The sequence below is a fragment of the Phymastichus coffea genome, unplaced genomic scaffold (assembly GCF_024137745.1).
Source record: "Phymastichus coffea isolate CEN01 unplaced genomic scaffold, Cenicafe_Pcof_1.1 PCOF00172, whole genome shotgun sequence".
Taxonomy (NCBI): Eukaryota; Metazoa; Arthropoda; class Insecta; order Hymenoptera; family Eulophidae; genus Phymastichus; species Phymastichus coffea.
This window is the reverse complement of record NW_026706983.1, coordinates 103,121-116,413: the sequence shown is the minus strand read 5'-3', so window position 1 is coordinate 116,413 and position 13,293 is coordinate 103,121. Positions and strand designations below refer to the sequence as shown.

Here is a 13,293-nt window from a genome sequence, read left to right as displayed (position 1 = left end):
CATTTCAGTTAGAAATCCATTGAGTTTTCATTTTATTGACATAAAATCAATTTTAGTTTACTTCACACTTTGTTGAATTTGTTTCACGAGTTCTCTGTAAACAATACTTCGCCCGATTTTTCAATTATTTCATCATTAGAATTACTGTAGAATTTGTACGCGATCAATCAGTTGCTAGAAATACCGACGTCGAACGAGAACGCGGTAGGAGTATTCAAATTACCAGCATGTTTTGATTTACTGTACTCAAACGATTGTGGTTTAGAGTAAATTAACGATATAAGAGACTTCCGTCGGTTCAGCAATGTGCAGAATCTTTCTCTCATCGCCAGTGCTATTTTAAGGCACAAACTTGACCATATTGTCGTTTCGAATTGACAAACGTAACGGCGATTTACAATTCGTAATCGATCGTTGCGCGTGTTGACAAAACAAAAATTAAAGGAACTTTCCACTTTTTATATATTTAATTTAATAGCCACGCAGGTTAGCATATAATTATTCAGCAATTTTCTTTTCGATTAATTAATGTATTCGATGACAATTAATTCGAAAGTTCATCTCATAACCACAAGCAATTAAGAGATTATTCAAAAACGAAAGACACATCGGATAAATGCAAGCGCAATTCAGTGTGAATTTTGAAACGTGGCTACATCAATGAAAATCTTGAATAAGTGAATAGAAAAATCAAAAAATTCGAATTTTTAATTTATACGAAGATTTCATCGAACAAATTATTATCGCGCTGCTAACTCTATAAAGTACAAAAATAATGCTGCATTCCACTGATTTTGAACAGTGTGCACAATTAATTAATATTAAATATACTGCTACTATAATTTGTGAATGCTAAAGTATCGTTATTCAAAATACTATAAATAATACCGAACTCTGAAATAAAATAAAGAAACCACACAATGAAAATCGAAGATACGCTATAACGACCGCGAATAATGGCGAATCGGTGGAACATAACCAGTATGCGTGTACGTGTACCGCTTCGCGCGCAGTATGCTACACTTGCAGTGTGCCACAGTATCATGGATTGCCAACTTTTAGACAGTTAAATCTTGCGTTTTACCCATTTATAATTTATTATCTAGAATAACAGATGTCACCCGTGCGCAGAGGTACGAGTTTTAAAAATGTTCAATGTTTCGCTTAAAAATAATTACAATTATTTTATCAAATTACATGAAATTATATACAATATTTACTTTACTACAACGGTGAAGTACCGCCTGAGTTAAAAGAATCACAACCAGCTCACGGTGGAGAAGTACTCGAACGGGCCGCTGGACCCATGCAAGCTCGACGAAAGCAACTGGACGGCCGTGCACTACGCAGTCTGTCCGTCAATAGAATGACCACGGAGGTGAATTAATAAATCTGAAAACAAAATAATTGATTTAAAACTTACAATATATTACGACATAATTTAGAAATAGGATGTTCTATGTGAAATTAATTACCCGTGCAAGATATTCGATATTCAGAAATAAACGACGCATTGCCACATTACGGTGGTGCGCGAAATTCGGAGTGAAAGTTTTATTTAATGGAAACTATTGAATAATACTTGAGTGAATAAAAATAAATATTGACACTATATAGGCCTGATAAAAATAACGAAATGAGCAAAAAGTGAAATTTAATTAAGAAAAATGAGTGATTAATATATATTTTTCGAGAAGAAGCTTTAAATCATATGAATGATGATCAGTCAAAAGTTTATTGTGTTGAAATCGATAATATGAATTATTTAATCTTGAATGTAGGAATTTTTCTAGAATGTTATAATTCTTCAAAGCTGATAACGTAATTAATAATGTGTGGAAAGCGTTAATTATTGAAAGTAGCGGGAAATCTAGTAAAAAAATTAATAAAAAATGAATTATGTTGAGGGTCAGCCATTGTATCTTTTTCCATATTTTACTGATTGGATGTGGATGAGAGTATATTGTCGAATTCCTTGATCAAAGTTGGACTTACGTGAAATATAATTCCAAGGTCATTTTGTTGAGAGGCAATAATGGTGTCGTAAGATGCGGATGCGGGTTTAGGAGAATTTGGGGGACTGGATGATGTCTGTGATGATTGTTTCTTTACTAAAAGAGTAGAATGGGGAGGAACAACTACAACGCTTTTAAGTCTATTGTCAGCCATGTTGTTGACTTGTAGAAAAAAAATTAAATAAATATAAAAGGAACGAAATAACAATAAAAGAAAGAAAATGTGAGGATAATTGGAAAGAATTACTGAAGATCTTTGGATTTAGGTAGTGCTCTCGAAGCAATCGTCAGAGCACTGTGTCGGCTCGCTACGGAACAGGGCCTTCTATACATACCTGATACAGGGAGAGGGGATAGTGGAAGGGTTGGATCGGTGCTACCAATCAAAACACTCCAGGTAAGCCAATCAGGTTGGGTCTCTCCAACTCAATGTACTAATGGTAGTCTAGATTGGCTGTAATTATCAAGACACAAGGAGATTGGTTGGTATCTTTGATTACATTTTCTAAATTCTTTTATTGGTAACCCACATCAGTTCTGATAAATAAAAACAATTGTTTATTTTAGGAAATAATTAATAAATTTAATAGCTTTTATTTTTTTAATTTTAATTTTATTTTTTTTATTGATTGTATTTCTAGAAAATGATATAAATTACGAACTTGTAAAAAAATAAGAATCCAAAATGTAATGCTTGAAAAATTCATCTTGATTCAATTCACGTTTTACAATCTAGTCTCATATTCACATATTTCAGGATAATAGTCAAAAAATTTTGATACCAACCATTATTAATGCTCATCCTGCCTTAAGCCTAAATTTATGGATATCTGTTAATAATATATAAATAAAAATCATGTAGAAAGAAAAAATTGATCATGTAGAATCATATCTGTTTAATATTTAACAATTCAATGTAAAAATAAATTCTTAGATATACATATTAGCGTTATATTCTTAGCTATAATTACGTCATTTAGAATAATTTATACCAAAATAGAAAATTACGTTTTTCTAAGTACTACTTTATTTCTTGTTTTCAGTTGAAAAAACATTGTGTTGATTAAAAATATGTAAGAATTTTACGTTGAATCAAAATTTGTAGAATCATAATATGTGTAGAAGTCAATCTGACAATTAAAAAAGTTAATGCTCAAAATGCTTCTAATCGATCTGGAAAACTTAGAGCACTTTCTTGAAAAACTAGATGTAAGGTTCCTTCTACGGATGCTAGAATGTAGATCGGTATTTATTGAAATCATTGACAATTTTTACTATACAAGTACGATCCCTTCCTCGGCGCTATATTCGAATCAGTCGTATTCAATTTCGTCGTTATTGTGAATGACCTGTAGTGTAACTTAGTACCCTGGATGTTTTACACGTCGAATCGGCCAAATACAACGCCATGTATAAAAACACTATAGAGAAAATTTTCTAGTTTAATGTGATGCAATTTATGTATTGTTTTCTTGAAGATGAAGCCGTAAGACGGCCATTTTTCGATAATGTTTTTTGTCCGTGAATTAAAATTTTTTTTTATGTTCAGAAAATCAACTCTATTAATTATAATATCCAACATACTGCATCTAATCAAGGGAATTATTTTTATATTATACTTCATTTCAATTAATGTTTCCTTAAATCTTTTTTGTTTTGATCTAATTTTTTTGTTTTTATGATTATTTATTTCAGTATGAATCTGATGATGTACTATATCTAATTTTAATCATTATTTTGATTCACTAGTTCGTTTGAAATGAAAAAAGCCTATAGTGTCATTTTTTTTGTGGAGAACATTTTTGAAAATATTCTCCATACTCAAGGAAAGAAACTTATTTGCATAAAATTAATACTTTTATAAATTAAAATACAAGTTAAAAAATATTTACTTGAATCTCAAAAATGTACAAAAAAAAATTACAAATAATTCATCGTTCTTTTCACTCTTCAACAAAGCAGTTCGCCGTTGAAATATAAACGTTTTTATTAGTGTGTTAATATCTCATATTAGTCTTCTAAAATGAATTAATTGTGTTACTGTGAGCAATTGCGTAAACGTGCAAAGGAAAAAAATTGAGTTTTAGTAACTCACACTTTTCGTTGTTCCTATAGAATATAATCTCCAAAGAATTGCTGAATGGACCATGGACAACGTGAACAATAACGATTTTGTTCACATCGTTTTCACCGTACGAATGTAAATCTTATAATAATTTTTATAAAGAAACTAAAATTTTTAATTGTACAAATTAACTATTATGTACAACTATTATGTATTTATCATGGATTCAAAAATGCAAAAATGAGCGAGCACAATAATTAGGCTGCATATTACTAATGAAATAAAATATGTTTATTTTCGTTTTGTAATAAAATTATATTTATCAAGATATGAATACTATAACAAATAAAATAAGAAAAAATTTACATGAATTCTTTTAAAGTTAAAATCAATGTTCCATTTCATGCATTTTTTTTAACAAATGAGCCATCATCAACTGAACAACAGTTTACGTATCAAATCTATTCAGCGTTTGCATCAGCCGGTGATATATATCATCAGTCCCCCAATCATAATTCATATCATGAACCATGGGTCTAGGTGGGACAGCAGCTGGAGTAACTTCTGCTGTAATCTTTGATAACTCCAAAACGATATCCTGATGACCTCTCGACTTTGCGGCAACTTTCATGGTGTGCCCATTGGAGGTACGCGCTTTGACACAGGCCAATATCTCGTCCTTCTGCAGAGCGCGCAGTTTGTTAAACAAGTCAACGTCACCATTTCTGCTCATAAAATAGAATTCAATGATTCTCTCGAGGAATTCGGTGACCGATATGTCGTTAGACAAGCCCCAGGGCGTTCTTCCATGTCTGTCTTGCAGGTCGAATGCGGCGCCATACTCGAGAAGGCACTTGAGTACGTCCAATCGTCCAGTTTTAGCGGCGAAATGAATGGCAGTCCAACTCTTGTCGCTGGTCTTCATGTCGATGAATGTTCTTAATTCCAACGGGTCTTCGATGTACTGCAGCAACAATCTGACGCTTTCAACGTGACCATTCCTGGCAGCCAGATGCAGAGCCGTCTCCAAGTTCGTATTGCTCCGGTAAGTGATATTCGCTCCCTTCATGATTAACTTTTTCACCAAGTTCGTCTTGCCTTTTTCGGCTGCGTAATGTAAAGGGGTGCGAAGATTGATATCGACGATATCTGGATCAATAAACGGCTGATCAATGCACATCTCGCAAACTCGGAAGTCACCTATTCTTGCCGCGATGCTCAGTTTCGCCGTGAACATCTCGTACAAGAACACGGCGACTGCACGAATGGTTACTATTTGAAGGATTAACATGTAAGACATGATTTTCTTCTGGCGTTCAGAGTCGTCGTAATGCTTGTTCTCGTCGGCTGTCGCGAGTAACATTTTGTAATACCTGTAAGATTATTTGGATTGATTAAAGCAACTAATTTGACAAACATTTTTACATCTTAAAAGTACTTTTAATGAACATTTATTTATATGAAGGAAAACGTAAATATGTCTAATACAAATCTATATGAATTCATTGTTGAAATAAAAACTCAAACGAAAGCTTTTCACGATACCTTAAAATTTTTGACAATCCTTTTATAAAAAAGAGAACCTGACAAAATCAAGCCAGTTTATTCCTGATTTTCGGTGGTATTTAATGTTGAAAAAGTGTATCAATTTAGTTGGTATGAATTTAATATGAATTTACTAATTTAAGCATATAAATCTTGCAATCAAAATTGATTGATACCTCAATAAAGAATTAATTGTACTTTGCTTTATGCAAAAGTTTAGCTTTGAATAAATAAAGTAAGCAATAAAAGATATAAATAGATATATCATCATAATAATATTGTACAGTGATTTTAGCTTTATTAAGTTACGTAAAATATTAAAAATTTGTTTTGTAAATGCACTAATTACAACTGTGAAGGTCTACTGAAGTATGTTGTTTACATCGTGAAGGATTAAAAAAAACTATTTTCGAACTTTTTACATTTTTATCGTGTTTTTCAAACTTTTTAATGATGATTTTTCAACACAGAACTTTGTATGATAAAAACTTAAAACTTCATTGATATCAATTTGTGCATTAGAATGAATGCGAAAAAAGGTGAAAAAAATAAGCGTAAAAAGCGCGCTAGATTGAGTAAAAGTAAAAAAATGAAAATTGCTTGAAATTACCATCAATAACATGGCATTTTAAATAAAACTTTTAACTATTAAACATCTTGAATCGAAAAATATTAGATTAATTGTGTATTTAGAACAATAACGTTGTTTTTGAACATAATATTTTTCTGTTATGAATTGTATTAATTGAATCATCTTACATACCAATTTTGAGATACTAATAGCGTATACGCATAAATAAATGGTAAATGAACGATGCGATTTTAAATACACTACAATCATTGATATCCAAAGATAAAAAAATTGAATTGTCATTTACCTTATAATAATCAATGAATTTTTGATTATTTAAAAATATTATTCATAAATATGACAAATATACAAAATATTCTTCAGATCTAAGGTAATAAAATATACTAAACTGTTAAGCTATTGTCAATATTAAACCTTACTTAATATCAGTGGTTTGCTATGACCTCGGTGTTATATTAATATTAGTAATATATTGCATATCAATATTCAAATTTAACGGGTTTAATATTCTGATAATTTACCTAGGTTGTCTATATATATATATTGTGTACTCTTACAATAAAATATGCAGAAACTAAAAATATGTTATTAGCTATATAATATATTTTTTATTTTATTTTATTCACTTTTTCTCTCTCAATCAAATTTCTAGATAACATTAATTTCAATACCACAGATAAAAATCAAATGATCAATTTATACTCACAATTTCAGCATAATTTCAAAACGTAACGTCGTATTTTTTCGAGAAGATTGAATAACTCCGTATTTCGATTTTTAATTAGTCTTTTATAGATTATGTTTCTATGAATTAAAAAATTTCAAATATCCGCGCTCTTTTTCCACTTTTACGCATCAACCAATTACAACGCTGGATTTATGAGTCGGTAACTCATCAATTTCTTATAATGGTTTGTTTAAAAAAAACACAAGCAAGTTATTTACCTAGCTTCATGCCCACAAAACGAAGTGACTTGCCTAGCATTGCACGTTATGTGTTCCGGTTGGAACTGCAGTACCTCGAGCGTCTCCTCAACGGCAGCAAGGAAGCTCGGCTGCTCGTACGGCTCGCCGTTTTTTGGCTTGAACTCTCTTTCGGCGATTTTAACGACGCTGTGAGCAGCCAACAACACTAGAGCAATTTTTTTGGCCATCTCTTCGTTGTTTATCGTATTTACTTCTTCCCATTTCATTGTAAACCAAGCCCTATGCTCGTAAATAAAGTTCGCATGTTCGACAAACTCGTTGACTGAAGCTTCTTCGTCTCTAATCGCGGAAGAGCCGTGGACAAATAGATTTAGGCGATCCACTCTCAGTTCGATCATTTTGTGCACGGTATTGCAGTGATTTTTGATCACAGCCATTTGCAGGGCCGTCATGCCGTCGTTGTTACGCGTGCAAGCCATTGCATACAAGTTTTCATTCGAGTAATGACGGAGTCTCGCCTGAATCATCTCCCACTTTCCTTCGGCAGCCAATTGCGAATCTTCTTTCGCGCCCATGAGAAGAGTTTTAACTGCTTCTTTTGTGGCCAGGTCGATAGGTTGTTTGCCGTTCTTATTAATTATCTCAAAATTTGCGCCGTAAGAGAGCAGGTGTCTTACACTTTCGGTACACCCACTACTTGCAGCGATGTGAAGTGCACTATTCTCGTCTTCCACATTCTTGGCGTTGATGAATTTTTTCACACTCTCGCGACTAGAATACTTCAGCAGAGTTTGGACGAGTTGGTGGTTCTTTTGTGAAGCCGCGATTTGCAGTAAAGTGTCACCTGTGCTGGTCGTCAGCGATGCGTCGGCTCCATTTTGCAACAACTTCTTTACGGCGTCCACGTTGTTCTGAAGCACCCTGACGTGCAAGCGATTGTTCTGTTCTCGTTGGTGACTATTGGCGAGGTTAGCGCACGCCATATTGCTGTCGACTAAGCAGCGACTAGAATATCGTTGATCCGCTGACGGAGCACAAAACGCACTTATTGAGTCTTAGTCTTCCCCCTCTTACTGTAATACGGACTCTGATACGCATAGTAAACGTCATGAAGCTTCGACAAAGGTAAAAGCAAACTTGTAGAAAACTTTCACATAATTGAAGTGGACTTGATTCCAAATTTTACATTTGTTATTTATTATTCTAAACTTTCAACTCTGAAATATATTTAAGAAAACACCCACATATAGATTAAGTTCCATCTTGTGAGAAGCCAACTGCCTTTTGCTTAAAAAATTTGTAACAAGTTATCTTATTAAGTTATTTTCTAAACCAAGTGAATTTATTAATAAATAGTAAATATTTTGAATTGTATTTCCTTAAATTAAAGCTAAAATATCAAACTACTATTTACCTTTCGGAAAGCCATGAATATGAAATCATAATCAGATGAAGTGTAACTTTTTTGAGCAGACTGTACCACCACATCCTTATAAAAGGATATCTAGGTCTGGAAGATTTGAGGCCAGTTTATTTGTTTTATTTTTTTTTGCTTATAAAAGGAGATGGGTCTGAAAGTGAAACTAGTTTATTGCGATCTGATTAGCTGAGAGGCGACCGCGTGATAAATACTATGACGGTATGCTGATATGTATATCTAGTAATATGTATTAACATTTTATCTGTATAAGGATAATTTGTATGCAGATCGCAGATTGTAGTTCGCTAGGCGATTTGTTTATTTATTTTGTTTATTTTCGAAAAGTTTGAAAAGTTGATGTTAGTATATAATTGTGAGTACAAATTTACCCCGTTAATATTTCCTTCTTTTTTAATAAGTTATTGTGTTTTATTTATTTATCGGGAATGAGTGTTACATTTTTTTATAACAAAAGAACAAAAGTGTTTATTTCGAATTATCTACAGGGTGAACATGTACTCGCAATCAGATACTCATAACAACTAACTTTTTTTAAAAGTAAATAAAATGACTAAAAAAATCGTCTAGCAATGCTAAAGTATGAAAATCCAATGCCACATATACGTAATAAGTTTTTTTTTTCAGTGGATTAAATGCCAATTTCTCAGCCTTATTTCTAAAATTTTCAATGAATTTTAGTTCATCAGTGACACGCTCAAGACATCAGTTAAAAACGGTAGTGACGTGGCGTCAACATCAGCAGTGAAAGAAAATTTAATCTTGACTAAGAAAGGATAAGAGAACTAAATGTAATTGTGGTCACAACTCACTGGTTCACTTCATCGACGCTATAGATAGATTGTTTTCTTGTAGATGTCAATATCGTATCGAGTATCATTACTTAATCTGTGGTTGTCTTTTTTTACTACAACGGACTTTATATTTTATGTATATGTATATACATAAATCCATTTCTCTAGTCTTACTTATTAAAATTATATTTATTGCTAAATATTTGGAGTTAAAATGTTCTGTTTACGATATTTTAACTCTAACTCATTTGGAAAAATTTTTATAATAATAGATAATTAAGCTGAAAATAGAACAGTATAATTAATGCTTTCACTAACCTAAAATCAATTGTTCGTCATCAGTAATGAAATATGTATCTCACGTTATAACTCATAATTTTCATTTCAATCTTCTTGATTCTTGAAATTCGTTTTATAACTATGTGCTTTTTCACAAGTCGGTTACAATAATTAAAGAAAAACATAGATTTTAATTTATTTAAAAATGTAAATGAAATACTTGTATTCATTTCGTTAATTTTTTTGTTTGCAAAGAATTACTTCATGATGTTGACGGTAACACGACATCAAATTTTGATGTACCGAGAACTTCAAGTCAAGAGACACTTTGAAAGAGAGTAGCAAAATAAAAAGTACAATGCTTCGCAGATAAAGTAGTGTTTTCTCGTGGTAAATACATAAATAATAAGTAAATCAAAGTTTAATTCCCGAGAAGCGAGTGCTAGTTAATCAATAATGTATCCTCTACGGCGAGCTGTCTTTACACAATGTTTTTTATTCTATGTGCACATCGAACCGTTCACCATTCCACAAATCAAGCAGCTTACCAAGCACAAATTTTCGAAGTATCAGTTCGATCGCAGTGAAAGAATCTATAATAATTTGAATTTTTAGGATGATAATAAGTGTAACGAAAATTAAAGTAAAATAAAAGTAACGTCTCCATAAGTGAAATAGCAATACAAATTTCAATTATCGAAAAATACTCCTCGTTATAGCTCGCTAGCTTGACAGATAGAAGATCCGAGTAACGATCAATGGATAACAACGAAAAGAGTGATTCATAATTTGTTTTTCTCTTATTTCACTGACAAAAAATATATATTTGACTTTTTGCAAGGCTTTGACTGGGCGTTCGGGTTGAATCGACTAACACTGAAGGTGACCGGCTTATGGCCATATGATAGCAATAAATCTTCAAGACCATCGTTGGCTACACCAATTATAACAGCCAGCATATTTATTTTTCTGATAGTCCCGCAAATGTATGCTTTGGTAAAGGTCCGTCGGGATCTGTCACTTGTTGTTGATAATATCCCCGTTAATTTGTGCAACTCGATGGCGGTTGTTAAACTTATAATGTTGTGGAAAGGTAGAAAAGGTATTTGTAACATGATAAATGTACATTTACTACGTTATAAAGCCAAGCATCAATAGAATTGAAATCTCTCACAGTACTGGAATCGCTGATAAGTGAGATGTGGATAGACTGGCAATGTACGACTAAATCAGACATCGAAACAAGAATAATGCAAGTGCAGGCGAATCACTGCCGACTTATATCGTTTATCGGCTGCGCATCAAGTATTGTCATTACAATAATCTGGCTGATCTTACCGTTATTTCATTTGAGCGTACGGACATTAAGCAACATCACCGATCCTGACCCGATGCGTCTCTTGATATTCCAAAGCTACTATCCGTATGACGTCTTCGATTCACCTATGTATGAGTTGACTTACCTTCAGCAATTCATCGTCGGTAGTCTGGTGCCTTTCATATTATTCGTAGCCGAAAATCTTTTTCTTACCTTGGTGCTTCACGCCTGCGGCCAGTGCCAGATTATCGAGGGTCAATTTCAACAGCTGGGTAATAACAATTGTTCCGCAACATCCCGTTATTTTGATAGCCGTATACGACAAATCGTCAATCGTCACGTTCGACTTATTCGGTAGGTGCTCGCATTCATCTCCAATTTCATTCGTTGTTTTTTCGGCCACTGTTAAAAAATGTTGACTTTTTCATTTTTTAGTTTCGTTGACAATATAGAAATTCTGTTTAGCTATTTAATTATCACGCAAACAGTTGTTCTTAGCCTGGTCATTGGCTGCTTCGGATTTACAGCATTGATGGTCAGGATAATAACATTTACATATAGAAAACAATCTAAATTACATCACTTTCGTAATATTATAGCCTGTTGACGACGAGTTCGAAATATGGCAAATGATTACTAGGACAGTTTCACCATTGATCTTACTGATGTATGTCTTGGTTGATTGTGGAGGTGGGGAATATCTCATTTTTCATGTGAGTCTAATAATTATTGGCCAACGATGCACTGTGATTCCTCGGAATAAGGTCCACACTGGTTAAAATCTGTTGTACTGCCGAATAGGCTGAACAAAAGAATAGTTTCAAAACAACTAGAAGATACAATCTCCACGATGAAAATATAACAAAAATCCATGTCAGTAAAAGCCTCTCACTTCTCGGATGGAAAGCTATACCTCAAAATTAATAGTTCTTTTGAATTTGCACCTCTTTCATTCAATTTCTTCATTAATCATCATTATTACACTTACAATGTTTAGTAAAGAGTTCCAGGCTACTCAGTGCCACTTACGAAACCAACCTGTCGTCGTTGCGAAAAGATTACGGTCGTGATATCATCGTGATCATGATGCGTTGTCAGATACCGTTGCAACTTACTGCAGGGAACTTCTATATTCTAACTCTGAATAATTTCCTACAAGTATGTGAATATTAAATCTGCGAAATTATTTAAATCAAATGAGCCTGTCTCGTGAATATTTTCAGTTGGTGAAGAACATAGGTGCCTACATGTCCATGCTGATAACTGTAAATCAGTAAACCTATATTAAGTTGAAATAGTAACGTGAAACAAATGATTTTTTGAAAATATGGTACATATAATTTTTAAAATAGAGATATTAAATAAAAAATTGAAGTGCTCTTTTCACAGTTAAATAAGAACGTCAAAGCAAACCAGGTATGTAATTTTCTTCAACAATGGGTATCCCTTTTAACGTACGTATATTTACTTATTATCTTATTATTATCCTGTGTTTACCCATGATATCTTCACCATTCTCGAAACTAAAGTTATAAATCTGTGACAACAGTTGACGTTGGTTGCGACAATTTACGAATAACAATTTACGAATAATAATTTTCAATTTACTTATGAAATATTGTTGTGTGACAATTGTTATATTTGTAGGTTTTGTCATTAATTTTTAAAATCAGCCTTATTGACGGTATCCTTTATGGCTATATTATATATATATATATATATATATATATATATATATATATATATATATATATAAATGATAACTAGAATAATAGAACGAGGAATACAGGAAGTAATATCTAAGAACGCTGAAATAAAATATACGAAAGACATTGCCAAATGTGATATCTCTTTGGAACAATAAAAAGGCTACGACGTTTGATAACATTGGATTCTTTTTTACTAATATACGAAATACCCCATAGATTATTGTAACACATTGATTGACATCAAAAACTAAATTTAGGTAAGATTTCAAGTTATAATAGGTACTAAGTTAACAAGAATTGTAATCAATATGTTTATATTGATGATTGCGCATTAAATAGCTAGTTAAATAAATTGGCATAAGTCGCGGTAATCACTGATGATACATACTTAGGTATATGCTTACATTTCCTTGTTTTAATTTTCTTAAATGTACTAACTGTTCTTGACAGAGGATCATTGTTGACTGCTGGAGATTATGAACATTTTTATTCAGAATTAGTATGCCCGAAGATAATTGAATGCCTAAATATACGCAAATTTAATAATGAGCGTTTCGTTGAGTTATTAGTTTATTGATGGACAACTAAGATAATCCTCTAAAATTATTATT

The 13,293-nt window shown here is 32.4% G+C and overlaps 2 protein-coding genes across 2 annotated transcripts; one reads left to right on the top strand and one right to left on the bottom strand.

The window, feature by feature from the left end:
• Window positions 1-4,375: 4,375 nt before the first annotated feature.
• Window positions 4,376-8,159, bottom strand: LOC131673347 (ankyrin-3-like). The gene is made up of 2 exons (XM_058951268.1): window positions 7,163-8,159; window positions 4,376-5,453 (listed from the first exon to the last, which is right to left on the bottom strand). The coding sequence occupies exons 1-2, from the start codon at window positions 8,125-8,127 to the stop codon at window positions 4,529-4,531; spliced, it is 1,890 nt and encodes a 629-aa protein (XP_058807251.1). The 5' UTR covers window positions 8,128-8,159; the 3' UTR covers window positions 4,376-4,528.
• Window positions 8,160-10,304: 2,145 nt separating this feature from the next.
• Window positions 10,305-12,250, top strand: LOC131673321 (uncharacterized). Its single transcript, XM_058951224.1, has 7 exons — window positions 10,305-10,432; window positions 10,497-10,757; window positions 10,832-11,327; window positions 11,409-11,508; window positions 11,573-11,686; window positions 11,976-12,131; window positions 12,197-12,250. Exons 1-7 carry the CDS (start codon window positions 10,414-10,416, stop codon window positions 12,248-12,250), a joined length of 1,200 nt encoding a protein of 399 aa, XP_058807207.1. The 5' UTR covers window positions 10,305-10,413.
• The last annotated feature ends 1,043 nt before the right edge of the window (window positions 12,251-13,293 follow it).

Excerpts from the sequence above, each read along its gene's own strand:
- LOC131673347 (XM_058951268.1), bottom strand. The coding sequence starts at position 8,127 with ATGGCGTGCGCTAACCTCGCCAATAGTCACCAACGAGAACAGAACAAT. Across the intron at positions 5,454-7,162 it reads TTTTGTGGGCATGAAGCTAG|GTATTACAAAATGTTACTCG; the intron begins GTAAATAACTTG and ends ATAATCTTACAG.
- LOC131673321 (XM_058951224.1), top strand. Across the intron at positions 10,758-10,831 it reads GTTGTGGAAAGGTAGAAAAG|TACTGGAATCGCTGATAAGT; the intron begins GTATTTGTAACA and ends AATCTCTCACAG. Across the intron at positions 11,509-11,572 it reads TCGGATTTACAGCATTGATG|CCTGTTGACGACGAGTTCGA; the intron begins GTCAGGATAATA and ends GTAATATTATAG.